Here is a 26,132-nt window from a genome sequence, read left to right on the forward strand (position 1 = left end):
TCATTTATTGGGGAGTTGGAGTGTAGTGAGACTGGTGGAGAGGAAGCTGAAGAAACCCACAAAACAAAAGGACATATTTATTGAATGCCTACTATATGCAAGTACTTGAGAATTAGTTTATTATCTCATTTAATCTTCACAAGTTTATCAGTTTGGTATTTTTATCCTCATCTTTCAGTTGCACATACTAAAATTTAAACAATTAAAAAATTCTCCCCAATCCTACCCCTAGAAATTGGTAGCAGCTAGATTTTTTATGCTGTAAAAATCTCTTTCACGTTGGTTGTCTTTTCTTTATTAGTTTACTAAAACGTTTTCAAGTTACTTCATTGAAAATGTCACACAAAAAAGAACAGATTGATTGAGAATAGTCAATAATCACAGAAACTGGATGGGTCATATAATTACAGTGATTAAAGGTTTCCTGCAGTATCTTCGTTCATTCATTAATTGATTGCCCTTCTTAGGAGCTTGGGTTTCTAGAGAACATACTGTCAAAATCCCTGTAGAAATGACAAGAAATTTTGCTTGTCCTACAACAGACAGTTAAAGGATTCCATTCAACATGATACCTACTATTTAGGAGTTTTTTTCTGTTAAGGGGCGCCATCAATTTCATCCTGTCTGTCTCTTCAGGTTTAGAACACTCACATACAGTGGTAAAGTTTTACTAGGCAAATATTTTTCAGCTAGTACAATTCACAAATATTATTCTTTTTACTAAACTATTTATAAAACAAATAAAACTGTTTATTGAGTTCTCATTGCTTAGTGGGGAAGTGTTTGACTAAAGTCAAAATTAGAAAATTTGTTTTGACAGTCTTAAAACTTCTAACATGATACAGTACAATTGGGACTCTTGCAAACCTGCTTTCATCTTTTTTTTTTTTTTTCTTATAATTATAGAGAAGAAAAAGAGCCTGAACCTTACTGAAACTTAGTGTGTTCACAGTGACTCTCTAACATGGAATTCAGGCATGTTTCCATCCAGCACCGTCTCACCCAGATTAAAAAGCTTCAGATTCCTTAGTTTAATCCTTAAGATCTTGGATTTGGCCACATTTACCTCTCATTTTCCATTCCTCCCCCAGCATCCCTATCTTCAGTCATAGAAATCAATCTGAAGTTCCTAGAATGACTCGCACAATTTCACACTTAAAAGTGTGAACTCGGTATTTCAAAACTCTCCAGAAGCTTCTGCTGTTTTAGGGGACAGAGCTTCCCTAATCCTGGAGACTGATTCAAATGCTCTGCTTCTATACTCCATAGTGCATGCACATACCCTTTTTACTTAATTATGCACAGTTATATTTACAATTGTCATAGTGTTTATTATGACAGTGAGGATGATTGCCCACAGTAGACAAGTGCTTGCTTTACAACAGGCACTGAGCTTAGCATTTCACAGACATAATCTCATTTTCTTCTGTCAACAGCACTACAAGAGGATACTCTTATTTCCTTTTTTCAGATGAGGAAATTGGTTTTGAGATGTTAAGTAACTTTCCCAAGGTCACAAAGTTAACAAAAAGCAGACCTGACCTTCAAATCTAGATTTGTCTGACTTTATAGCCTATGTAATGAACCGCTAAATGAAATGGCCTCCCTCTTGTTAATATCCATTTATTCGTCTGATGTACTATAAACTGTAAACTGCTAAAGAGCAGAGACTTTGCCATATTTGTCTATAAATCTTCGTAGCCCATAGCAGGCGCTCAATAAATGATTGTGGAATGAATGAAGAAATGAAGTTGCAATAAACTGAAGAGGATGCTAGATTTGGAATCAGAAAATTGAGATTTAAATTTGGCCTTAAGAGTTTTACATATGTTACATGGTTTTTAATCTTCACATAAATTTTTCAAGGTAGAAAATATTTATCTATTTTATTTTATTATATTACTTTTTCATTTACTGGGTAAGAAACTTGCTTTAAGTCCCACAGTTGGTAAATGGTATTGAGCAAATCAAACCCAACTCTTTTTTATTCCAAAGCCACCAGTACAGCTTGTATCTAATGAAAAATGGTACTAATTTATGCAGTAAAACTGTGAGCATTTTTTAAAAAACTTTACACCTTTCCTTTTATTTGTTAACTTTTATTGTTTCCACATTGTTCTTAGTAATAAAAATTCTTAGAAACACTGAAAAATACAAGGATGGGAGAAACGGCATTGTTTTTGTAAAACAAGAGAGAAGTTATTTAGAAGCAGTGGGTAGAAAACAGCTGTTCCAATGCCTGGTATCCAAAGAAGAAAAAAACAAAATGGATATTTGGAAAGGTGCCCTGGGGATAACACTTAAACAACGAGGAATTTTAGCAACAATAGGGAAACAATAAAACTAACAAAGGAGGGGAAAAACATGCTTCAAAATATGCTCAAAAGTTTCAGTATATTTATGTTGCCCTCAGTTGTTATTAGAGATGGTATAATATGGTATCTTCAGAATAAAAAACATAACTGCAAACCCAGAGTTGGGGCAGCCTTCAGAGTTGATTAATCCAGAAGCTCAGCATTGTCATCCAGCTTGCCCCTTCTTTTGCAGTCTGGCCTCATCCTATGGCTTGTTCCCCTCAGGTAGTAGGATGGTTGCTAGTACATGCTTCCTAGTTCACCTCTAGCAGGAGAGAGAAGCTGTGTTTTTTTCTATGGCTCTCCCCTAAAAATGAAGAAACTTTTCCCCAGATGTCCTTAGGGAACCTCCTCCTAGGACTCATTTCCTAGTATGGGGTCATATCATCATCCCTGATGCAGACACTTCCAGTAGCTAGGGATGGGGTCAGCCCTGAAGCACTTAGTCTTCAAAAAAAAAATAGATGTGATGGGAGAAGCAGAGATGGGAGACTGGATGTTGAACAGGCAACCAATAATGGACACTATAGTGATGACATCTATGCAGTTTAATTGAGAGAATACAGGTGGAAGGCCGTCAAAAAGTATAAAGCACTAGACATGCACTGTCCCATATGGTAGCCCGGAGCACTTGGTTATTGGACACTTGAATATGAATACTCCAAATTGAGATATAAGTGTAAAATACATATCAGATTTTGAAGATTAAGTACAAAAAGAAAGTAAAATGTCTCATAATTTTTATATTGATTACATGTTGAAATAATATTTCAGATATATTTGATAAATTAAAAATATATTAAAATCAATTCTACATGTTTCTTTTTACTTTTTAAATGTGGTTACTATAAAACTTAAAAGTATACATGTGGCTCACATTTGTGGCTTGAATTATTTTCTTTTGGACAGAGCTGCATTAGACCAATGATCTTCCAATTGATTTATCTGGGAAAACTACTTCAATAAGTATCTTTAGAGTAATACATACAAACAAAGCTGTTCTGGTTCAATGGGGTGGGGAGCTGGATATTTCCAAGTCCCAATAACATCTGTTCACTAATTCCTGCAAAATTATTCTTGAAAATATTTACATCAAATATAGGTTTTTAAATGAAATCAACAAAAGTCCCTAAGATAATAACAGGAATAATTTTACAATTACTCCTATTAATTTTTAAGATCTCACCTGGGAAATTAGTACTGCAATAAAATTCCTCTCGGAACTCACAGGTTAAAGAGAGAGGGAGCTAATGGAGGATCTGTTTATCTTCCATAGAAGCGTATAATTCTCATAAGAGTTTGGTATTTGAGTCATGGGAAAAATAGATTTCTTCATGTTTGCTTAATTCTGGTTCCTATTATTTACTTTGCTGTTGGACCAAATGGTATGAATCCAACTAAATCAACAGATGAGAAAAAAGCAGCTGAATGGGGGAAAACATAGAAAATGAACAGGTTACAAGTTCCATGTTCCTGCATTACATATAATATGAATTTAATCTTCCTCAAACTTTGCTCAAATCTGGTAAAAAATTGTAAGTGTTAACTATAATTTATGTGATTTTGTAAAGTCTGATTTCCTGAAAATGGAAAGGAGAATCTTTTCAGAAGAGCATTTTGAAAAATAAAGTTTATCATTTGTAATGCAAATATCACATGGTACTTGATGGTGTTCATCTGCCATCTACATAGTGCCTGAAAGGAAAGAGTGATTGTGAAGATGTATTAAAAGGCTGCTACATAAACCTTAATGGATGATGGAGTCAAAAAGGGACTTGTACCTCTACTGGACATGGCAAGTTACCATTCTGTCGTGTGTCATAGCCACATTCTTCTTCATTGGAATTCATGTACTAGCTAAGAGGTGACAGTGAAGGGACCTTTTTTGCTTCCTTTTATTATATTTAACATCTGAATGTTAATAATACCACAACAATAACAAATAATACTTACACAGTACTTACTATAAGTCAGGTTACAATATACGTCCATATCTGTTAACACAGCAAACCTGGAAGGTGAATGGGTTGCAGGAATCAATGTCTTCAGTGCTGCTACTTGGAAACCCAAAAGGATAGTCATCAAAAATTTTGGTTGTCACTTTCCCCCCTCACAAAGGCCAAGCAATAAAAGTGGAAGTTAAACCCAGTTAACACAGTTCTCTTTAAAAAGGTTGAGGCATTGGAGGCTGAGCTTCCTGTCACAGTCAGGAAATCATAGAAAGTTCTTCTTAATGTCAAAGAAAAAAGGATGCCACTGTGTGACACTTTACTCCCCTCAAGTTGTGGATCTGGCATTGCACAATTACCTAGCCCCTATTTATAGTCAACAACAGAATGAGAATTAACTATAAAGAAAGCTGGTAAATTTTATGAAGGAGTGTTTTATGTTGGGAAAAAGAAAATAATGTCAGGAAGTTCCCATGCTAATACTAAAAGAATATATATATTCTTTTTCAGATTCTTTTCTGTTATAGGTTATTACAAAATTTTGAGTATAGTTCCCTGTGCTATACAGTAAGTACTTGATGGTTATCCATTTTATATATAGTAGTGTGTATATGCTAATCCCAACCTAATTTATCCTGCCCCTACCCCTTTGGTAACCATAAATTTGTTTTCTATGTCTGTGGGTCTATTTCTGTTTTGCTTTTTTTAATCTTTTTATTTTATATTGGAGTATAGCCAGTTAACAATGTTGTGATAGTTTCAGGTGCACAGCAAAGGGACTTAGCCATATGTTACATGTATCCATTCTCCCCCAAACTCCCCTTCCATCCAGGCTGGCCCACAACATTGAGCAGAGTTCCCTGTGCTATACAGTAGGTCCTTGTTGTTTATCCATTTTAAGTATAGCAGTGTGTACATGTTGATCCCAAACTCCCTCACTATCCCTTCCCCCCATCTTCCCCCCCTAGTAACCGTAAGTTCATTCTCTAAATCTGTGAGTCTGTTTCTGTTTTATAAATAAGTTCATTTGTATCTTTTTTTTTTTCAGATTCCACATATCAGTGATATCACATGATATTTGTCTTTGGCTTACTTCACTTAGTATGATAATCTCTAGGTCCATCCATGTTGCTACAAATGGAATTATTTCATTCTTTTTTATGGCTGAGTAATACTCCTTTGTATGTACATATATACCACATCTTCTTTATCCATTCATCTGTCTTTGGACATTTAGGTTGCTTCCATGTCTTGGCTATTGTAAATAGTGCTGCAATGAACATTGGGGCACATGTATCTTTTCAAATTATAGTTTTCTCCAGATATATGCCCAATATTGGGGCTGCAGGATCATACGGTAACTCTGTTTTTAGTTTTTTAAGGAACCTCCATACTGTGCTCCATAGTGGCTATACCAATTTACATTCCCACCAACAGTGTAAGAGGGTTTTCTCCTCACCCTCTCCAGAATTTAATACTTGTAGACTTCTTTGATTTTTATTTTTTATTGAAATGTAGTGGACATACAATATTATGTTAGTTTTAGGTGCACTATATAATGATTTGACATTTGCATACATTAGTAACCATCTGTCGCATACAAAGTTATTACAATATTATTGACCATATTCCTTATGCTGTATATTACATCCCTGTTACTATTTATTATATAACTGAAGGTTTGTACCTCTTAATCCCCTTCAACTATTTTGTGCTCCCACCTCCCTCCCTTCTGGCAACCAATTTTTCTCTGTATCGATGAGTCTGTTTTCTATTGTTTTTTTAGTCTCCATTTCATTTATTTCTTCTCTAATCTTTATTATTTCTTTCCTCCTAATAACTTTGGGTTTTGTTTGTTCTTTACTTTCTACTTCCTTTAGGTGTAAGGTTAGATTGTTTATTTTAGATTTCCGTTTGTTTGTTTCCTGAGATAGAATTGCATTGCTATAAACTTCCTTCTTAGAGTTACTTTTACTATGTCCCACAGATTTTGAATTGTTGTATTTCCATTTTTATTTGTCTCCAGGAATTTAATTTCCTCTTTAATGCTTCAGTCCCCCATTGGTTGTTTAGTAGCATTTGTTTAGCCTCCATGTGTTTGTGTTTTTTGCAGCTTTTTTCTCTTAGTTGATTTCTAGTGTCATTGTGTTGTGGTCAGAAAAAGTTCTTGATATAATTTGTTTTCCTAAATTTATAGAGACTTGTTTTTTGGCTAGCATGAGATCTATCCTGGAAAATTTTCCAGGTGCACTTGAAAAGAATGTGTATTCTGTGTTTTTTAGATGGAATGATCTATATATATTTATTAAGACCACCTGGTATAATGTGTCATTTAAGGCCAGTGCTTTCTTATCAGTATTCTGTCTGGCTGTTCTATACATTGATATAAGTGGGGTGTTAAAGTTCCCTACTATTATTGTGTTACTGCAAATTTTTCCCTTTATTTTTGTTAATATATGCTTTATGTAGTTAGGTGCTCCTATGTTGGGTGCATATACATTTTCAATTGTTATATCAATCTCTTTATCATTATGTAATGTCCTTCTATGTCTCTGCTACAGTCTTTGTTTTTAAGTCTATTTTGTCCCTTTTATAAGTATTGCTACCCCACATTTCTTTTTGTTTCCATTTGCATGGGATGCCTTTTCCCATCCCCTCACTTACAGTCTGTGTGTCTTTAGATCTGAAGTGACTCTTTTACAGGCAGCATATGTATGGGTCTTTTTTTCTTTTTTTAATTCATTCAGTCACTATATGTCTTTTGATTGGAGCATTTAGTCCATATACATTTAAATTAATTATTGATAGATATACTTGTTAATTGTTTTCTGGTCATTTTTATAGTTTTTTCTTTCTTTCTTCTTCTTTTGCTCTCTTCTGTTTTTATTTGATAACTATCTTTAGTGTTATGTTTAAATCGCTTTCTCTTTTTTGTGAGTGTATCCATTATAGGTTTTTGGTTTGTGATAGCCACAAGGTTCATGTTTATTATGTTATACATGATTATTTTAAGTTGATGATCTCTTAAGTTCAAACATATTTTAACAGCCCTGTACTTTTACTACCCTCTACCACTTTTAATGTTTTTGACATCATATTTTACATCTTTTTGTTTTGTATATACCTTAACTACTTATTGTGGATATAGATGATTTTACTACTTTTGTCTTTTAACCTTCCTACTAGCTTTATAAGTAGTTGATCTACTACCTTTGCTGTATATTTGCCTTTACCAATGAGATTTTTCCTTTTGTAATTTTCATGTTTCTAATTGTGATTTTTTCTTTTCTTCTTAGAGAAGTCTCTTTAACATTTCTTGTAAAACCAGTTTAGTGGTGCTGAACTCTTTTAGCACCAATAAACTCTTTATCTCTCCTTCAAATCTGAATGATAGCCTTTCAGGGTGTAAGTTTTTTCCTGTCATCATTTTGAATATATCATGCCACTCCCTTCTGGCCTGAAAATTTTCTACCGAAAAGACAACTGATAGTCTGATGGGAGTTTCCTTGTACATACCTGGTTGCTTTTCTCTTGTTACTTTTAAGATTCTCTCTTTATATTTAATTTTTGCCATTTTAATTATAATGTGTCCTCATGTGGACCTCTTTGGATTCATCTTGTTTGGGACTCTCTGTGCTTTTTGGACCTGAATGTCTGTTTCTTTTCCCAGTTTAGGAATGTTTTCAGCTATTATTTCTTTAAATAAGTTTTCTGTCTTTTTCTCTCTCTCTCCTTCTTGGACCTTTATAATGTGAATGTTGGGATGCTTGATGTTGTCCCAAAGGTCTCTTAAACTATCTTCATTTTTTAAACTTCTTTTTTCTTTTTTATGTTCAGCTTGAGTGATTTCCACTACTCTGTCTTCCAGTCCACTGATCCTTTCCTCTGTGTCATCTACTCTACTCTTGATGCTTTCTAGTGTATTTTTTATTTCAGTCATTGTATTCTTCACCACTGTTTGGTTCTTCTCTGTATTTTCTAACTCTTTGTTAAAATTCTCACTGTGTTCATCCATCCTTCTGAGTTTGTTGAGCATCTTTATGATCATTATCTTGAACTCTTTATTGGGTACCTTGCTTGTGTCCACTTCTTTCAGTTTTTTTTTTTTTTTTTGAAGTTTTGTCTTGTTCCTTTGTTTGGAATATATTCTTCTATCTTCTCATTTTGCCTAACTCTCTGTGTTTATTTCTAAGTATTAAGTTGGTCGGTTACATTCCCTGATCTTGGAGAAGTGGCCTTATGGAGGAGATGTCCTATGGGGCCCAGCAGCACACTCCCATCTGCTCACCAGAGCTATATGCTCTAGGGGTACCCTCTCTGTGGGCTGTGTAGGCTCTTCCGTTGTGGCAGGGCCCACTACCATGGGTACACTGGTAGGCAAGGCTGGCTCTGACCCAGGTGGCTGCTAGACTGCTGGTGGCAGGACCAGGTCCTGGGGCTGCTGGCTGTGGGGAACTGGGGTTGGGGGGGGTTGGGTCTGGGCTGGTGCAACACACTGGTGGGCAGATAAACCGCTGGCATTAATAGGCCAAGAGAGGATTCCAAAATGGCACTTTTCAGCACCAGTTTCCTTGTGGTAGAACAAGCTCCCCAAAATGGCTGCTGCCAGAATCTGCTGCTGTCCCCAGAGAGTGTCCCAGTTGCCTCCTCCCTCTCTGGGAGGCTCTCCAAGATCAACAAATGGGTATGACCCAGGCTCTTTTCAAATGCCTGCCTCTGAGCTGGGATTTGGAGAGTGTGAGATTTTGCATGCACTCTTTTAGAGTGGAGTCCCTGTTTCCTACAGCCCTGTAGCTCTCCCATACACAAGCCCTGCTGGCCTTCAAAGCCAAACATCTGGGTGCTCATCCTCCCAGTGCAGGACCCCTGGGCTGAGGAGCCCTATGTGGGGCTTGGACCCCTCAGTCCTTGGGGAGAACTTCTGCAGTTGTAATTATCCTCCTGTTTATGGATCACCTACTCAGGGGTATGAGTCTTGACTATACTGCATCTCCATCCCTCCTACTTGTCTTGTTGTGGTTCCTTCTTTATCTCTTTAGTTGTGGAAAATCTTTTCTCTAGTCTTCAGGCAATTCTCATAGATAGCGTTCTGTAAAAAGCTGTAATTTTGGTGTGCCTATCAGAGGAGGTGAGCTCAGCGTCTTCCTACTCCATCATCTTACCCACACCTCTGTTTTATTTTAAATATTTGCTTCTCCTGTTGATTTTATAGCCCAACCCTCCAGCCTCTTCCAGGTTACTTCTGTAGCTATGAACATTCTAGTTAAAATTATGAGTAATAAGGTGTGCTTAGTTCTATTAATACCTAAATTGAAGCTGTCATCTTGGCTAATTATAATAACAGAAAGGAAAAAAAAGAGAGCAGAGTCTTGAATAAGGATAAATATTAATGAATTTGTTCATTAAGTGAAACTAAAATCTGTTACCCACAAATGGGTACTAATAAGAGTAGGATACACTCTACTATTATTATTCATTCATTTGTTAATTCAAAACTATTGATTTATTTTTTAAAGATTTATTTACTTATTATTTATTTATTTATTTTTGGCTGTGTCGGGTCTTAGTTGCGGCATGCAGGATCTTTGTTGAGGCATGCAGGATCTCTCATTGTGGCACGCAGTTTCTTTGTTGTGGTACACGGGCTTCTTTCTAGTTGTGGCGTGTGGGTTTTCTCTTCCCTAGCTGTGGCACACAGGCTCCAGGGCACGTGGGCTCTGTAGTTGTGGTGTGCGGGTTCCAGAGTGCATGGGCTCTGTAGTTTGTGAAATGTGGACTCTAGTTGAGGTATGCAAGCTCAGTAGTTGTGGCATGTAGGCTTAGTTGCCCTGCGGCATGTGGGATCTTAGTTCCCTAACCAGGAATCGAACCCGCATCCCCTGCATTGCAAGGCAGATTCTTTACTGCTGGACCACCAGGGAAGTCCCTCAAAACTATTTATAAATCTACAGTGTAATATATTCTGGGCTAGGTCTGTCCTGAGATATACCTAAAAGGATAGAAGTAAGCCCTACTCTTGTAACAATTTTCATCTACTAGAAGAGGCTGGCAATTAAGCAACAATATAAAGTGTGTAGGAGTGATAAAAGTAGTCAAGAATTTTGGGAGTACATATTACGAATTATCTGCTAGGCTTTTGGCAGGGGAAACAGCAGATAAATTGATTTTTCAAATATACACAAAAAATAAGTTGGACTTAGTCAAGTAAAGAAGAGGAGAGTGAGAGTTATAGGACCTAGGGATCCACATTTATAAAAGTCTAGAAGAAAGAAGAACTGGCACTTTTAAAGAACTCAAAGAAGTTCAAAGTAATTGGAATATAGGTGTGGGAGTAACAAATGGTGAGAATTTAGGCTAGAAAGCTCTACAGGGGCCAAAAGATAATGAGCCTTCAATGCCCATTTTAAAGGGTTTAGACTTTATACTCAGGGCAATTAAAAGCCATTGAAAAAATTTTTCAAAGTGGAATAACACAGTCACATTTTCATTTCAGGAACATCTTGTAAACAGCACGGAGGGGCCCAGAATGGAGGCTAATGAATCATGTAATAGACTACTGTGGTACTTTATATAAGAGATGATGACGGTCTGAATTTAGGGTCAATGGGAGTGAAAATGAAAGAAGTGATAGATTTTAAAAGTATTAGGAAGTTCATTGGAGAATTTGTGATTGATTGGATGTGAGGAATATGACTAATGAGGTGGAATGAGAGAGAAAAAGCTAGACAGAGAGGAACATATGGAGATAAATAAATCAAGATGAAGCAGGGATAACTCTTCAGTTTCTGTTTCAGGGGACTGGGTTTACTGAGACAGAGAAGATTAGTGGAGGAGCAGCTTTGAAGAAGATAATGATTTCAGTTTGAACCTCTGCTGAATTTGATGTCAGACATCTAGGAAGATCTGGGCTTTAGGCAGCTAAATCAATCAATCTGGAGCTCAGAGAAGAGGTACAGCCTAGAGCACATAGATGGGTTTTGAAGTCATTGGGCTAGAAGAAATCGCACAATGAGTTTATGCGTAGTAGCTCCCTCCCATTATATGATATAGGACTGAAAAATGCTAACACTTTCAGGATGGATGGAGAAATAGGAGCCATAAAGGAGACTGCAAAGGGGCACTCAGAGAGGTACCAGGAAAATTAGTAAGAAAATCAGAACAAATGGTAATCTGAATATTTGAGAATATTTGGGTAATGGCAACCTGAACTTATTTGGCAACTTGAATCTTAGGGAAGAGAATGTTTCAAGAAAGCCTGGTAAGTGTCTGGTGGATTTCAAAAAGCCCTTCTTGAGGATTTATGGGCACTGAGGTCAGGCTATAGTAGGTTTAGAAATAAATTTGAAGATAAAGAGGATAGACGACTCTTTGGAGAAGTTCAGCTGTAGCTTCTGGAGCAATATGTGTAGGGAGGTAAGAATTCCACAGGACGTTTTATTTTCTCAAGGTAGGATAAATTTAGATATGTTAAAATGATAATGGAAAAAAGCCAAAAGTTAAAGATAAAAGAGGAAGGAGATAATTGAGAAAATAAGGCTTCTAACATTCATGAAGGATAGGATCCAGGGCACAGACAGAGGCTGGTCTTAGCTAGGAGACAGGACACGGGTTTTGTTTGAACAAGAGGAAAGGAGGAATGGAGAGCTACAATGCTGAATTTGGTCCTAAGAAGGTGAAAAGACCCTAAACAGCTTTTTTTTTTTCTGTGATGTGAATTAGAACAGTAGAAAATGTGTAAAATAGCCACTGTGGTGAATGAAAGCGAGAGAGAGAGAGAGAGAGAGAGAGAGAGAGAGAGAGAGATGAGCTAACTAGGGAATGAGATAAGGAGGCTGGGGATCATGGATTCAAAAAGAGATCCCAGTGCGCCCATATTTACCCAGTGCCCATCCCAAGTACATCATGTGTCTATTTGGATCCCCCTATGAGGTAAAGTTCTCCCACAGCACAGATCTAAAACTGAGGGTCATTTTGACACGAAACAAAGTTAAATAAGAAGTTATATCAGGTTAGAATCACAGTATTAGCCTGTGTTGTATACTTACTCTGGCACAAGAGGGGATTCTTTTGCATATCATGGCTGTACTGTCCGTGAATCTCAGATGCCAGTACTTTACCAATAAACATCACATTCCCTTTAATAAATCAAACTGAATTTGTCTATTAAGTTAAATGTTTTGACCCATTGTAAGAGTGTCAGACTGTTTACCTATTAGTTGTTAAATTAGTCACACATTGACTACCTAAGAATTCAACTTAAAATGACCACGTGATGGTTCTAGGATGGATTGTGGCGCTAAAATTTTGCCAATAAATTATATAGGAGGTTATTTTTTATACCTAAGCTTTCAAGTACTCTAATATTAATGCTTCTTTTCAAAGTGTGAAAGTAACACATTTGTTGTGGAGAATTTGGAAAACAAAGAAAAATATAGATAAGAAAATAGAAATCACCCTAATTTCCTACTCAGAGTTAACTGCTTCTAGTATTTTTCTATATATACACACAGAATTGTTTTTTAATTGGATTATATTATGTAATAAACATTTGTTTTCACTTTTCACATCCTGAACATTTCTTCACGTTATTAAATATTCTTCAAAAACGTGATTTTAAATGTTAACATTGGAAAGCATACTACATATTATGCACATTGAGAGATGTTCCGTAATTTGAACATTGTCCTTTTGTTGGCCATTTAAGTTTTTAATTTTCTTTCATATTGAGGAGAATATCCCTGCACACAAAACTTAGCCCACATCTCTGATTCCTTCCTTAACCATTTAGCTGCTCTTAATTGTCACTAATACTGTGGTTCTCTCTGAGTGTAAGATAGTAGGATAGAGCATTTGGGGTTTAAATGAAACTATATTTTGGAAGAAAACAAAACTATCCTAATTCTAAACATTTGTAAACATCAATGTTCCTTAAACCTTGACAAAGACATATTGTCTAGACTCTCTTGATACCTGAGATACAAAAATTTGAAATATAATAAAGATACCTCTTCTGACATGAGTATTACAAAGCTAATCTATCATCCATAATCCAAGGAATGAATGTTTTTATAGAGTAGATTTTGCCTTCCCCCTTTCAGCCAGAATTTGAATACTTGTTACTGACATTTTTTGACTATTCTAATAGAAAGATAAATATCTATCTAGACATATGTACTGAGCTATACTGAGCCACACAGATTTCACAGTTCATACTAATTGAGAGAAGAAAGTAATTCCTAGGTACCAAATAATGTGGTGGCAGGCTGCAGCCTTCTTTACAGTTTTGAGTTCCCCTGTGTAGTGATTGGATAATTCTGCATTACCAAATATTTTTAAAGTGCAAATTTGAAGGTTTTTTTTTAAATAACTCTACTAGGTAGAAATTTAAGTAAAGCAGACTTATAGATCATACATTCATTTCCTTGCACTATTCCCCTAAGTGTCCCCTATTCTTTCTTTGAACCTCAAAGCATTCTGTTTCTAGAAACCTATACAATAGTGCAGTAGCCTGGGGTTTGGGGAGAGGTATGCTGTGTAGATTGAAGGTGTTAATTATCCTTACCTCATTTTAATTTTCACAACTGCACTACTAGATGGAGAAGATGCTTAGTAAGCATGTATTAATCATGTTTTAGAGAAGAAGAGAAATCAAGATTCAAAGTTAGGTAACTTGTCCCCAAACTAGAAGCAGAGTTGAGTCAGATTTATGGCAGGTCTTTAACTCTTGATCAGTGTGTTTGCCTAAGCCTGAACTTCTAAAATATCTCCTCCTAAAGTTTCATGAATTCTTGTCCCTTGTTTTCTTACACTGTCCACTTTCTAACTTTGTAGTTTTCCTCTCTCTTCCATTTCCCAAAAGACACATTTGGGGTTTTCCTGCAGAAGAGTTTTGTCTTTTGTTCCACATTTTTTACTTTTCGGTTTCTTTTCTTTTTCAAATTAAATCCTTATTCATTTTCCAGTTTTGCCCCAGAATTCATCAGAAAAAAATTTAACCATAGAAGTATATGTAAGAGACCATCCAGTCCAACCCCATGGTTTACTAGTAAATTTAATAAAGCACAGAGAGTAAATGACTTGCTTAAAGTCATAATTGGTGGCAGAGCCAGGGTAGGATTTGCTTCTTCTGATTCTTAGTCCACTGTTGTTTTGAAACATTTAATAAAATTGCATAATAGTAAAGATGAAGTAATGCAACTTCTAGTAACTTTTCTTAATGTGTATGAACTGTTTATTTCCAACTTTTCCAGATTAGATAAAGAGGAGAAGCTTCTGAAACAAAGTCTAGAATGCTGAGATGATTTGGCAATCTGAGAACAGATTTGTAACCAGATTGAAAAGACTACAATTATTTCTTAAATCTGCAGTGAAACTTCTTCTCATGAAAGTCCTTCAAATTATGTAATTAAGTGGTTCAAAGCTCCCAGACTGGTTTCAATGTACTATAATGTAGCACATTTATCAAACTATACAGGGAGTTTCCAGTGGAGCAGGTTATTCTCCCATAACCTGACAACCGGAGATTACAGAAAACAAAACATCATAAATAAAAATTGGCTGTGAGGAAAGTTCTCTTACACATTATATTAGGAATAATTTAGAAATGCATAAAAACCACGTAATGGAGCCTAAGGGAAAATAAAAATTTTATTCCCTCCCCACAAATTAATTTTTCTGGGTTTTCTCATTTATCATCTTCAATAGATATATGTAGCCTATAGCCCAAGGCATATTTGAACCAAGAAATAAAGTACTGAAGGTTTTTAAATGTGTACTTTTAAATCCTACTGTAGTAAAATAAAGTCCAAATGCAGAATATTAAAAACAATCTTCTGGGGATTCCCTGGTGGTTCAGTGGTTAGGACTCCACACTTTCACTTCCAGGGCCCGGGTTCAGTCCCTGGTCGGGGAACTAAGATCCCACAAGCTGTGCAGTGTGACCAAAAAAAAAAAAAAAGGTCTCCCTGGTTAGTGTTTTGTACATTTAAAAGATCATTATCACTGTGGAAGGGACAAATCGGACAAATCTTCCTTTAAGATGGAGAAAAGTAATTGCCCTTGACACTAGGCAGGGATGGAGAATTTAGGGGTTACTGATGTAGTTGTGTTCCTCGCTATCACGGTACAAAAAGAACTCTCTCTTCCTGCTGATAACCGGAGGAGAGGCAAGAGGCCTGGGAGAGTCACATGGAGCCTGGAGAAGATGCTGACAGAAGAGCGGCAGCTCTGTTTAACCACAGCTGGTCTCACGGCTCCCTTGACCAGATTGTTATATGAGGCTGTTTAGAAGGAGCAATTGTGCAGCGTGTTTGCTGAAAAAATAGCTTCAGTGGTGGCCAAGCATCCTGGTTTTTGTTTGTCCCTTCTCCCTTGTAGAATGAGACTAATAGGAATAATCTACCAGAAGTCTATATATTGATGCCAAAGTTTTTCTCCCAAAGTCTCATCGTCTAAAATATATTTGCAAAAATTCTCATCACTGTTCAGCTCCTTAAATAGAGGGATGTCTAATATAGGACACCTAATATCAAGGTGTCCACAGGGCTCTATTCACTGCTGGAAGCTCTGCAGGAGCATCGGAGACTCCTTTCCTTGCTTTTTTCATGGATGTTAACTTGCATTTATGTTTAAAATTAAACAGGGAATTAAGAGTTCTACTTCCATCCCTGCTGCCATTTGGAAATGGCGATATCATGCTCACTGCCTCTAATTCCAATTATCTTCATGCTGCACATCTCATGAGTTCTGGGAAAGCTCGAGTGTCTCTTCCCATGTGCCAGCTATTGCTTACAGAGCTTGGTTTCATAATTTCATAATCAGTGCATTGTCATTAGAAAATTATGGGAAATTACAGTGGACTAGCCAATGTAAGGCATATGAAACCTGTATTAGCCTAATAAAAATAATTTTAAATTATTAGCCTCATAAAAATTAATTTTTAAATAATCAAGGAGGACTGTGTAAAATGACTGAAATTCCATTTTAATAAGTAATTTTATGAATTTTCCTGATTATAAAAAGTTGGAGAAATCCAACACTTTATTTTGTAAAAGAAAATGAAAATGTAACTTAAGTGAGTTTTTGAATCATTCTAGATGAGGCTCAGAACACTTCCTGAAAGATGGTAAGTGGTCAAATATATTTAATTATTGGATGAGGTGAGGGACTGAAAGAGTTAGCACCAATAGCTTATAAAAAGAAGACAAAAGAATTAATAACCACGTGTTTTTCTTAAGGGCAACTGAACTGAAAATACAGTTTTATACCTTTTAGTCAAAGACTGAGATCTAACTGATGTAACTTGAATAACAGGAATGCATTTTTACATGTTGCAAATATAGAAATTGAGATAATTTATATAAGAGTTAGGATGAAGTTTACTTTTACTTTATGTTAAAAAAAAAGTTTCCTAACAAAGTGTACAAAGTAAGGAAAATTGCTAGGATGTTTTATCTGTGAGAGAGAATAAATTGTTTTCAAGCTCATACCTCCCCATCCCCTTTCAGCATTTGTTGAGAACTCACTCTGTGGGAGTATTAGTTTTCTACTGTAGCTCTTTAACAAATTACAAACTTGGTGGCTTAAAACAATACAAATGTATCTTACAGTTCCGTAGGTTGGAAGCCTGACATGGGTCTCACTGGGCTAATATCAAGGTATGCACAGGGCTGCATTACTTTCTGGAAGCTCTGAAGAAGAATCAGACTTGTTTCCTTGCTTTTTTTTTTCTTTTCCTTTCAATTTCTAGAGGTCGTCTATAATTCCTTAACTCATGGCTCCCTTCCTTCATCTTCAAAACCAGCAACACTGCATCTCTCTGACCGTTCTTCTGTGGACCCATCTCCCTCTGACCACAGCTGGAAAGGTTCTCAGATTTTAAGAACCCGTGTGATTACATTAAGCCTACCCAGATAATTCAGGATAATCGCCCCATCTTGAGGCCCTTAACATTCATCACATGTGGGAGGCAGTGTTCAGTTCACAGGGCTCTGAGCCAGCATCAGAAGATACTAATGTAGATATATTTATTTTAAATAATTTTGGTGTATTTGGTGTATTCATATTTATTAATGAAGGGAATAATCAACTCCCTTTAAACAAAAGACTTTCCTAAATTGCTTGAAATGTTTTTATGTACATAAAAAATTTAAAATAATTTAATAATTGTTTAATAATAATTCCATTGCCTTCTGCAAGTCTACATATTTTACATAATTTAATTGTAATAACAATACAATTATATATACATGATAGTATCTTACATTCTGTTCTTTTCACTTACTTCATATATATATTATTAAGCAAACAGGCTGTATTTTATTAAACTTTACTCCTGATACTAGAGATTTATTTGTTTGCAGTTTCTTACTAGATTAGATAATTCTTCACTGAACATTCACTTATTTGTCCAGCTTTTTCCTTTTATTGAATAAATCCCTTGGAAAAAAATTCTTTGAAAGGAATTACAGAGTCAGAATGTATGCCTACCCATTTTTCTCTTCTTATTTGTCTATAGAGCCATAATTTTGTTCAGGTATTAGGTGGTAAATTGGTCAAGGACCAGAGTGTAAGCCCCAGAGAATGTATTTGTCTTATAAGCCAAACCTGGAAATTTCCATCTCCTGTGCCAGTGATTGGTTTAAGAATTACCTGTGACTTAATTCTGTCCAGTAAGACCAAGCTGACATTTTCATAGCTGGTGAGGATTTGATCAGAGCCGAGATTTAGAACACCGAATCTGTGTAGTGCTGACATCTATTTGCACCATCGGGGTGTTTGTTATCACTATAATTCAGATGAGAGGAGGAGCTGAATGGGGATGAGACTGGAACAAGAGCAAATGGCAGTGCAGAGGACAAGGCAAAAGAAGGATTCGAAGGTGACTCTGACGTGTTGAGCCAGGGTGACTGTGTAAGAAAGAAAGTGCCATTGTTGGGATGGTAGGTTTGTGGGTGTTTGGGATGCCCAGGGATGTTGGGACCCCTTCAATTTGGGATGTGTGACCTGAGGACAGAACATCCAAATAAATGTGAGCCTTAAGAGAGAGACATTTTGGGTTCAGTAGAAATGTACCGTGAGCAACACATACAAATCACATATATAATTTTAAATTTTCTAGTAATGTCGTTTTTTAAAAAGTAACAAGTGAGGCTAATTTTAATAGTGTACTTTATTTAACACACTACATCAAAGATAGTATCATTTCATTAGTCATTACATATCCCAGCATCTCAATTTTCTCCAGCCACGTTTCAAGTGCTTAATAGTCATGTACGTCTAGAAAGACCAGTTTAGGAGCTGGTAATAAAGTCAGCACCTTTCTTTGTTTGCAGGTGTGAACCCATGTTCGAGTTGTTCCTGCTTTTTTTCTGCTGTTACGAACAATGCTGTAATGAACAGTCATACACACAACTTCTGGTGCAGCAGTTAGGGGCAGTGTACTCTTGGGAGTGGGACTTGTGCACAGCAGCAGCAGAGACAGGCCTCACTGTCTTCCCAGGTGGCTGCTGCAGCTCACGCCCCTGCTAGTAGGATGCAAAAGCACCCACATGGCTCCACACCCCAAAGTCACGTTTCATTTTTGTCAAGCTAGTGGGTGTAAAATGGTTTCTTACTCTGTCATAATATTCATTTCTCTGATGATTAATGAGTTTGAATACCTTTCCAGATCCATTTGAATCTTCATTTTGTTCTCTTCTGTGGTAATCACAAATATTTATTCATTCAAATATAAGTATATTTATATTATGTATGTTATAGATGTCATATATTATATTTGTATATGGATCATATATTCATTTACAAATGGTTGTTGAACACCCTCTGCTAAATACTGGTCTAGGTACTGGGAATGAACTAGTGAGGAAAAAATGATATAGTCCCAAATTCTGCCTTCATGGAGTTTACATTCTAGTGTGTGTGCAGTGACCAGGGAGAGACCAAAAAGAGGTAAAATGCTGTCTGACGTATGTCAGTGAACCTGGGTTTAAGTCTGGCTCAGCCATTTTACGTCATTAAACCTTGGTTTCTGCAATTGTAAAAAGGAGATGGCAATAATATTTATCTTCTGTTGTTTATTAAATACATATGAAGAACTTGACACAGTGTCAGGCAAATTGTAAGGATTTGGCAAATGCTAATGACAAGAAGAAGAAGAAGGAGAAGAAGAAGAGGAAGAAGAAGAAGAAAAAGAAAATATAACTACTATTTTCCCCTTTCTTGCTTCTATTTTTTCTTCTAGGTTTTTTTTTCTTTTTTTCCAGTTACAACTACTGAAGTTTCAGATTACATATGTTTTGTTTTTTTTTGAAGCATTGGCTCTCATTTAGGTGTCAACCTCCTGGTATTTTCTGCAGCAAGACAGACGACTTTGGCTAATTTTGAGATGTGTTGTTTTCCAACTTCTTAAATCCCAAGAACAAAGAGCCTGAGTACATGTACTTTTAAAAAATCTGCATCACGTTGAATAGGCAAAAATGTGGGAAAATCCAGAGGAATATCTTATATAATTCAGGGCTGTGTTCTGTGAGTATAAGTGTTGCTTGAATTGATCATTTCAATCCAATAACCAATTGATTGTTAATTTATGTGCAAAGTACCGTGTAGGGAGATGCATATGACTTTATTAATCTTTGGAATAATAATTTGTCCCTTTTTCTTAGATAATGATGTTGAAAATGATCTTCAATCATACATCAGTTGAGCACTGCAAGTCGTCCACAGAAAAGCAGAAAGAGTGCAGCTTCTTCTTAACAGCTGTTCGCCTGGCTTCACTGAACCAGATCTTGGATCCCTGGGTTTATCTGCTGCTAAGAAAGATCCTTCTTCAAAAGTTTTGCCAGGTAGCAAATGCTGTCTCCAGCTGCTGTAATAATGGAAAGAAAGTACAGATGATCTCACTATCCAATGAAATAACACAGACAGAGGCATGAAAGAGAACTCTTAATCAACTTGCATGTTCACAGCTTTTGGCAACAAATAGCCCTAAACCTTACTGTGAATTTAGGCATATCTGGCATGCCACTGTTTATGCGTTGAAGTAGAATTTTTGATATAAGGCTAAATGGTCTCAGAAGCATAGATAATCCCCTATGTGCCAGAAGTATTCAAACACAAACAAAGGAAAATAGATTAATAATAGTCTAGTGTTTGGGGGACTCTGTCATTTGTAGCTGAATATGTGATTATTTATTAGGTGAAGACTTTTTCTTCTATATAAATGATCTTGGTCTGTGATGGGGGTGGGATGGGAATAGTTAATATTCTAGTATTCTGAATACATGGGGAATTTAACGCACAGATCGTTGAAGACAAGGTTTGTTTTTGCTCAAAACCTTGGCCTTCTGCTTTCTCTTTTACTCTCTCTTTCTCTCTGTGTCACTCTTATTCCCCTTACATTTTTTTAAAAAGTTGAGTTAGGAGTAAAAAAACATCTATAATGTATCCACAAGTGTTCATTGGTACTGATGTTATTTAAATACTGCTCAATTTGTAAATTAGCTGCTAACCTTACAAAGTTTAAGTTTTGGTTGGGTTGGTAATTAGGTTTATTCATTATCTGAATAAGAGTCAGTTCCATTTATTTCAAAAATGACAGAGTTTGTGACCATCCAAATTGCTAAATGTTCTTCCTTTTGATTACATTTTTAATTCCTACAAGCCTGCAGAAGATTCGTAAAACTGTGCTTGGGAGTCAGTGAAGTGATTTTTCAAAATGCTATTTAAGGACTGATTTGAGCACTAAATATACGTACTCTGGCTAATTATCTTCCCTGATTTTCCACCAAAAGTATTCTCTTCAGTATTTTGGGTATTTAAATACTAACTCTGATTCTAACACCAATAAATATTTTGAAGCTTCCATAAAGACTTTCCATAGTTTGGCCTATTTATAGGATTAGGAAATTAATAATATTGATCCCTCACAGCACTTTCTCTGCCCTCTTCTCAAAGTAGCTCTATCTAAATATTTATTCTTAAAATGTTTCTCTCAGGGTCTACATGTGTACAAACCTTGATAGCTAAGCTTGATATCTTTTTGGCACAAGTAGGTCACTACGTTAAGTTTTGAGAATTACACTTAAACAGAAGATTTCCCCAACAAACACAACAATCTTTCAAATCAGACCTACATAATATGTTCTTCATACTCTTTAGAGCATTCATTTTGCAGACTTACTAACATTTTCTCATGAAGATTTTAATTTGTTTTTTCCTTTATTGCCTTCCTAGTTTTAAGAAACTTGAGATTTATTTATACTCCTTTATAGTAACTACATTTGTGTTTGTGTTCAGTAAGCATTTGGGGAAGAATTAATTTTAAGAGGTACAAAATATCTATTAGATTAATAAGTACACCACTCTAAGTCAATCAGGAGGAATCAATTTAAATGACCATGTCAAATTGAGTGAGACAGCAAGATCTGCTGGGAGCAGAAATAGAGACACAGATGTAGAGAACAAATGTATGGACACCAAGGGGGGAAAGTGGCGGAGATGCGGGGTTGGTGGTGGGATGAACTGGGAGATTGGGATTGACATATATACACCAATATGTATAAAATAGATAACTAATAAGAACCTGCTGTATAAAAAAATAAATGAATAAATATAATTCAAAAATTCAAATAAAAGAAAAAAATCTGCTGGGAGCACTTTTGTAACTCATGATCATTCCACTAGTCTAGGTTTTGGAAAAAATGATGATAAATAACCTATACTAAAACCCCATTATAAAATCTCTCTATGCCATAGAATTGGATTATCCTACAGGTCACCTCATGGAGGATGAAACAAAACTACATACTTTTTTTTTCAGGAAAAAAGTGCACTTAAATGATCTTATAGTGAAGAGGTTTTACCTCTTGAGTGGTCCTCAGACCCTAGGTTTAGATATACACATAGTATAGATCCAAGTGGTATGAGCTTGATTGGGTTATTTCTTCCAGCACCTAGTACAGCACTTGGAATATAGAAAGTGTTCAATGACTGTTTGCTCAGGGAATGAATGAATCATTATCTGCCAAAACCAAGTGCACATTGGTGGGGCCCCACAATATGGTTGAAGCTCTTCATGCCATTACAGACCATCAAGCTGATACAGTGAATGATCTCTGCTTGTTTAATTACAGAAACACAAATTTATCTTCAGATGTGCAGTGTCATATTGTTGCATAACAAAGAGCGTTATTTGTATTAATAATTTAAGAGACTGCTACTCCCAAGTGGTAATTGAGATTATTGTCAAAGAAATAGCACTTTTCATCAAACCACAGAAATGCATAAAGACAAAACAGCCTAAAACTCATGCTTAACTACAAAACAAATCTTAACTACAAAACCATGTATCCCTGCCCAGGGATACATGGTAGTTGTGGATGATGGCAGTTTTTGAACAAGCTTGAAAAGGAATCTAAAAAAAAAAAAAAAAAAGAGGTTCTGAAGAACCTAGGGTCAGGAGAGGAATAAAGACGCAGACGTAGAGAATGGACTTGAGGACATGGGGAGGGGGAAGGGTAAGCTGGGACGAAGTGAGAGAGTGGCATGGACATACATACACTACCAAATGTAAAATAGATAGCTAGTGGGAAGCAGCTGCATAGCACAGGGAGATCAGCTCAGTGCTTTGTGAACACCTAGAGGGGTAGGATAGGGAGGATGGGAGGGAGACGCAAGAGGGAAGGGATATGGGGACATATGTATGCATATGGCTGATTCACTCTGTTGTACAACAGAAAGTAACACAACATTGTAAAGCAATTATACTCTAATAAAGATGTTTAAAAAAAGAAGAATTAATGAATAGGTAAATAATTGAAACAAGTAATTCTGGAAGAAGGATCTGGACATAAGAGGCTATCTTTTTAGTAGAGACTTTAAAATATAATATTATTGTCAAAAAAAAAAAGGAGATGGAAAAGGAAGAATTATGTAAACAGCATGTGAGTTTTGTTATGTAGGCAGCCATTTGTTAGTACATGGAAAACCTGATAAGAAATATAAGTCCTAAATGATATCAGTCTTTGGATGATAGCTGAAGTTAGATTTCAGAGATGTTGTTCAGAGGCCCTAGATGTGGTTAGGAAGTAAACATCTAAAGTCACTGCAGAAGAGTATGTCAGTTTCCACGTTTAAGTTCATTGGCCTTTAAATTCACTCGCATATACTTAGTTTAGCCATGCATATATCTGAGCAGGAAAAAAATGCATGCATAAATTATGAGAATTACAAAACTTCTCAGTATTGGTTAAAAAAAAAAATAGAGACCTAGGAAACTAAATAGAAAGTAGTGAGTGAATGCAATGTAGAAATATATGTAATGTCAGCTGTCGTAGATTTTACGAAACAGTTTTGATTTTCCAAACAGTGAATTTATACCGCTATGTTGTGTCACAGAAGAGAATGATGACACGTCAACCAATTAGAACAGTTTACTTTTCAAATAAAATAAGTATGGTGGATATCTTTAAAATATTTTAAATTGAAGAAACAAAATGTGTTATCCCAAGATTTATCAAATTTACCTAATGCTATATATGAAGTTATTTTAAATCATGCCAGATTTAAATGATTGTCAATTTTAAAGTGCACATATATACTGAACACTTCTTTATTATATAAAAGACCTTTTGACCATGTTATGGAATAAAATTGTGGAAGCTCATGTAAAAGTTAACTATAAAAGACCCTGTGACCACACTGGCATTGAGTAATAGACAAACTAAAAACTTTGACAAAACAGTATTTTAATAAGGTGGACAATCTGTGGCAATATTCTAATATTAAATTTTCAAGAATTAGGAATTTTATTTATTTAATACTTTATATGTTTTTGTTGGTTTTGACCCCAGATTAGTGATCTGCTTTCAGTCTTCCCCATGTCAGTTATCATAGTTCTTTGTATTGGGATTAAGTCAGCTACAGAAAATAGAAAAATTTTGTTTTATGAAATTTTAGGCACATATATTACCCATTTATTCTCATATTTTAACCCCAAAGCTTCTCTTGAAATATACAGATTACTAGAAGATGAGTGACACAGAGAGATTTATTACTACAGAGAGTATTTATTACTACAAACATATAAAAAGCTTAGTATGGAATAATTAAAATTTCCATGATTTACCTCTGTAAAAATTTAGGTCGCCAACCATGCCCAATCTTCATAACTGCTTGTTTATTGCTAGCTTTGTGATTGTGTTATGTCTCAAATCTGCAAAAATTGAGGTCTAAATAAATGAAAAGAATTGTTCAATGAATGAGATTATAACATTTTTTAAATGAAGAGTAATATTGTGGCTAAACCGACAGAACTGTTTTCTGAGTTGCAATACAATGCTAATAAGAGGTGACATAATCTGTGATGTTTCCTAACATAGGTTATGATAGAGTCTATTTACAAAATTTGGAAATCAGTCTAAAACTCACATGCAGATTTGTTAAGAAGCTGCTATCTGTTCAGAATTCTAAGACTACTGACAGGTGGTGATTACGTATGAAGCATGAAACAGAGAATTAGGAAAAATTCAAAAATTAAACTCCATTATACTGGTATCATTAATATAGTTACTAATTACATGTAAAAGTTCATTTCCCCTAGATTTCTCTCATGCAAAAGGTTTCAATTTTATAATGATTCATGTTGTAGTTATTAAGTAAAATTTTTCACATGCCTTCCCTGAATGCCTTTTTTGGATTGAGTCCACCTATAAAACTGAAGAAAGTAAAAAGAATAGTACAAGGTGACTTTGTTCTCAAAGTGACAAAGGGAAAACTGAAACTATACATATTTATGAAAGACTTCAACAAGTCTAGAAGTGAGGCATTTTTTTTTTTCTAAAAGAGGTCAACAATTATTTTTTTGTACGCGGGCCTCTCACCGCTGTGGCCTCTCCCTCTGCGGAGCACAGGCTCCAGACGCGCAGGCTCCAGACGCGCAGGCTCAGCGGCCATGGCTCACGGACCCAGCCGCTCCACGGCATGTGGGATCCTCCCGGACCGGGGCACGAGCCCGTGACCCCTGCATCGGCAGGCGAACTCCCAACCACTGCGCCACCAGGGAAGCCCCCATATAGTCTCTATTTTATAATTCCTAAAGTGAGGATTCTATTTAAAGGCTTATAATTTATACAAGTTGAGTTGTAAACCATTACATTATGATACCACAAGACAAGTACATTTTGATTCTCTAGAAATGCAGTTCAATCAGACATATACCATATTTATTCATATATAAATCACACTATCTATTGAGAATGAAAATTATTTTATTTTCAGAAGTTTTACATCAATCTATTTCAAAACATAACTCAAATATCCACTGGAATGCTTATTTCCTCATTAGGAACGAGACTGTTTCCCCAGTGCCCTTGCCTCCAGCCTGTTTTTCCATTTTCTCACGGAGAAAAAGTAACAGAAATATTTACTATGGTGAAGCTGGGATTGTTTTTAAGAGAGAGAATGGTTTCACATTTCTAATATGCTAATGTCCTAATATATGAAACATCTGAGTCTGCTTTTTAATATCTGCTTTGATGAAATAATTTTATTATGGGAGTAAAGATAAGAAGGAAAGAGATTACCATCAGATACAAATTAGCCTTTTCAGGCTTTCTGAGCATTTTAGAGATGATAGCACTTCTAAATTTTTTTAGAGCAGATCTTAAATCCTTTTGTTAATTGTTTTAGAATTAGAATATTTTGACTTTTTAATTAAAGTGAATCAGATATCTAGCCAAAAGCTAGCTAATCACCAGACTTTAATAGTTATTTGAAAATAGTTTCTTTCTATGGTTTTCAGTTTCTGTAGAAATCAAAGCTGTAATGTTCA

The 26,132-nt window shown here is 35.7% G+C and overlaps 1 protein-coding gene across 5 annotated transcripts in view; it reads left to right on the forward strand.

Annotated features, from left to right (window-relative positions):
* PTGER3 (prostaglandin E receptor 3) overlaps positions 1 to 26,132 on the forward strand; it is a 69,478-nt gene that overhangs the window by 17,563 nt on the left and 25,783 nt on the right. For 4 of the 5 annotated variants that reach the window (XR_012324268.1, XM_019919528.3, XM_004312299.4 and 1 more), the window contains exon 2: positions 19,966 to 20,145. Coding sequence is in view for 4 of the 5 variants with exons in the window: in XM_019919528.3 (XP_019775087.1) it covers positions 19,966 to 20,145 (180 nt within the window). In the remaining variant the exon portion in view is untranslated. Of the gene's footprint in view, positions 1 to 10,796; positions 12,649 to 19,965; positions 20,146 to 26,132 lie in introns of those variants that run through there. The other variant, XM_073788360.1, reaches the window with a different exon arrangement.

Source organism: Tursiops truncatus, chromosome 1, assembly GCF_011762595.2.
Source record: "Tursiops truncatus isolate mTurTru1 chromosome 1, mTurTru1.mat.Y, whole genome shotgun sequence".
NCBI classification, from domain to species: Eukaryota; Metazoa; Chordata; class Mammalia; order Artiodactyla; family Delphinidae; genus Tursiops; species Tursiops truncatus.